The 3,817-nt window shown below is 33.6% G+C and overlaps 1 protein-coding gene across 1 annotated transcript; it reads left to right on the top strand.

Moving 5' to 3' along the window:
- Positions 1 to 447: 447 nt before the first annotated feature.
- Positions 448 to 1,080, top strand: LOC113294233. The gene has a single exon (XM_026542639.1). The coding sequence runs from the start codon at positions 448 to 450 to the stop codon at positions 1,078 to 1,080; it is 633 nt and encodes a 210-aa protein (XP_026398424.1).
- Positions 1,081 to 3,817: the final 2,737 nt, after the last annotated feature.

Raw genomic sequence — 3,817 nt, 5'->3', positions numbered from 1 at the left:
CTTCTTCTTCTTCTCTGGTTTTTCATCCTCTCAAAAACCTTTCAAACCCCTTTTATCCCATTTCGATTTTCATATTGATTCATTGCGATTCGTAGGTTTAAATTAAAAGGGTTTCATCGTTACTCCAAGATGAAACAAATCCATTCTTCAATTTCGAATTTCATCCAAAAATCATCTAAGGTGAGTGATTCTAATTTTAGGGTGTCAAATTAATTTGATTTTGATGAAATTGTTGTTTTTAGGTTGGTTAGGTTTGTAGTATGCAATATAATATAATTAGAACATATATTTAGTGAAAAATCCATGATTAATTATTATGTGTCTTGATTTATGATGAGTGAAATGTTGGTAAACTACTATAACGATGTATAACATTGATTGACTTGTATTTTTGTATGGTATACACAAATTAATTGATACTGTGTTTGTTGTTTGCAAAGCTACATAATGAGTCTAATGCGTGCTTATGTGAGAGTTAAATATGGAATTTATTTGGATAGCTCTAGTGATGAAGAAGAGAAAGCTTTGCTAATGTTTACACAACTATGTTTGGATGAACTATTGCATATTATTAGACAACCGATACCCAGGAAGGTACAAACACGTAGTTTAATAACGCGTGATCGAGTGTGGCATGATGCCAAAATGATGAATGATTATATTACGCCTGGAACTGGCTATACCTCAAGACAATTCAAACAACGTCTAGGAATGAGGGAAGGCTTATTCGAGAAATTTTTAGGAAAATTGCTTGAAGTTGATCCAGAATGGCACCAATGTCCAGATGGAACCGATACTATGGGGCATTCTCCACATATGAAATTAGTTGTCGTGATGAAATGTTTATGCAAAAGTACGGCAGTTGATAGTGTTAATGATTACACTCGTATGGGTGCAACTACAATATACATGTATCTAAAAATATTTTTCCACACCATTTGCATGACTTTTGGAGAAACCTTTGGAGAAAGATATTTGCGTGAACCCACTCCTGGAGATTTTCATAGGTTGCTAGCTAAGAATGCGGAACGAGGTTTTCCTGGAATGCTCGGTAGTGTTGATTGTATACAATGGCCATGAAAGAATTGTCCGGTATCTTGGCAAGGAACTTACCGGGGTAAATAGAAACATAGTAGTTTGGTATTAGAGGCGGTGGAATCATACGATCACTACATCATTTCCAGCATTTTACAAATTTCAATTTCGGGGGTGTGCAACGGATATAGACGTTGCACCTTTTCAAACGTTAATATCCGTTGCGCATTCGGAAATACGTTGCACTAAATCCTAACATTAGAAAAAGGAAATAGATATCAGGACAGGCTTGACTTTATTAAAGTACTCGAGGGCTTAAATATCCATATAATTTTTATTATCCTCGCTTTTATTTTCCTTTTTCTTAGTTTCTTCTTATTCTCTTTCATACATCGACTACTTCTCCTCCCCCTCCCCCTTTTTTCTTCACTCAACGAGATCTCTAAAATCTGAATCAAACCCAAGATTTGATAAACCAAAACCCGTTTCTCTAAAACCCTATTCATGAATCAAAATTCCTCCAGAAATCAAACCAAGTATAGTACTACATTTCAATAACGGAAACCCTAAAAACATTTTCTTTTGTAAAGCAGTTGGATTTGTGTAGATGATTTATAGAAATCATGTAGTAATTGAATTGAAGTGTGGTTCTGTGATTGATTTATCTCGGAGAATAAGTTGATGCTCCTCTAAATTGAGTTAGGGTTTTCAGTTTAGATTTCGAGGTTGTTTGAATTGAGATGTAATTCGAGTTGTTAATGGATATAGGATTAAAGGGTTGGTATTAGATTGGTGATGAAGAATCATGTTGTTGAAGATCGAATTTCAATTGAGATTTCTACAACTTAGGGTTTCTATTCTTCCTCAATTATATTCTGAATCTAGGTTTGATAGAAATTGAGATGAAAATAGAGATAAATGGGTAAATAGGTTTATTGTGGCTGTAATGTCATGAATTGTTTGTGGTTGAATTGAATTGAGTTGATGTTGAAGTAATTAGGTTTTTGAGAAGAAGTTCTGGTGTCCTTGAAGGTTATGGAACGGGTTATGGAATGGTAAAAGGTGGAAAAGGAGTAAATAGAAGATGGTACCGAGTTTTAATGAGCATGGTGGTTGTATGAATTGTGCAGGTTAAGTGAAGATTGATTTTTTCTAAAAGATTAGGGATTGAGTCTGAGATAGAGATGCCATGGCTAGGCATAAGAGGTGGTTATGATGGTGATACTTCAAGGTAATGAAATGGTTTGTCGTTTATTTATAATTATTTTTCGTAATTGGTTTAAGGTTTTTGTTTCTTATAATTATCCTTTAAACCTCTAGATTTATAATTATTTATGATAGTTTATGGTGTTGTTGATGATAACTTTAAGATGAAGGAGTAAGTATAAATTGAACTATAACTCATTGATTTAGTACTGTCACTCTTTATGTTGTATTCTTATGTGGGTTTCATTTTTAAATTGCAGTCACCGGAACAATATTTTCTGCTATAGATTCTGTTTTCACCCTGCATGTATAAAAACTCTCCAGAAACCTCCAATTTAACAGACAAGTTTTAATTGCACCGCCCATCGATAGCTTATCTTAGTATAAAATAAAAATGTAAATTTTATTGTACTTCAACAGGTGCTTAATCAGGATGAGAGACTACTGCTTTACAGTTTGGTCTTTGGTGACGGTGTTGTTAATGACCCGAATTCTGTGGTGCTCGTCAATGCAATTCAGGACTTTGATATCTTATTCACATCAATTCCAAATGGCATTGCAATTTTTTGGGAACTTCTCATATTTATTTATCACAAGTACACTGCTTGGAACATTTGTAAGTCTTTCCCATATAAACTCCTAGGTTTGTATCATAAGTTTGTAATCTAGGTTTTGTATTCTTTTGCATGACTAAGAGTTGTACTCTTAATCTCTTGTAATCTCATTTTTGTTCTTTTTTATTTCCTACAAGATGGACTCTTGAGTGTATACATCATTAAAAGCTATATAATGTTCACTGACCACCGTGTCTTTGGGTTCGCTGGAAAACTATCACTCTATTTGCCTAAGTTTCCATAACACTACAAGAAAACTTGGTTTAAGCGACCAAAATCTTAGCAAGATCTTAAAATTTTGGTCTCTTTAATAGTGAAGCAACCATGTTTGCAATTACCAAAAATTTTGGTTGCTATTAACATGCTCCTATTAAATCGTAGCTACCAATTAAATTTGTGAGTTGCTCCAGCATTTTTCCCAGTACTACATAGCGAGTGGAGTAGTAGGTTAACAGCTATTTACTTCAAGCTACCATGTATCAGCAATTCAAAATATGTTTGGCTGCTAAAAACCTGTCTCAGCAACCAAGGTATAGCGACCACCAATTCAGAAAAGGAAAGTGGATGATTCTAATAATGGGAAAGGGAAGTGATCACCAATCTAGTGTTTGATGTTTGATATTGAGATGTTTAATTTTGATTTGTAGAAATTTTACGAGGTGGGTTTCCAATAGAAGTTTTATAGTAATTTTACGGTGGGTTTCCCATTCTTTCTCATTTTGCTAATCATTTTCATTCAATTGATTTATACGCATTCGTAGTATTCAATCCAAAATTTATTTGTTCTACATATATTCTACGATAATAATTCACTTGTTCATTCCCGTCCATTTCTAATACATTACTCGAAATTTTATCTAATTGAAAACCAAAGGTAATTACCGAATTTGTTTTCAATCATTACCTAGCTCTTGGCTTTTTATTGGCCAGATAAATTTGAAAAATTGTATTCCTTGTTCGTT

The sequence above is a fragment of the Papaver somniferum genome, chromosome 7, assembly GCF_003573695.1.
Source record: "Papaver somniferum cultivar HN1 chromosome 7, ASM357369v1, whole genome shotgun sequence".
NCBI classification, from domain to species: Eukaryota; Viridiplantae; Streptophyta; class Magnoliopsida; order Ranunculales; family Papaveraceae; genus Papaver; species Papaver somniferum.
The sequence above is the reverse complement of the archived record's forward strand: the minus strand, read 5'-3'. Positions and strand labels throughout refer to the sequence as shown.

What these genes read in the sequence shown, in the direction of transcription:
- LOC113294233 (XM_026542639.1), top strand. Translation starts at nt 448, where the DNA reads ATGAGTCTAATGCGTGCTTATGTGAGAGTTAAATATGGAATTTATTTG.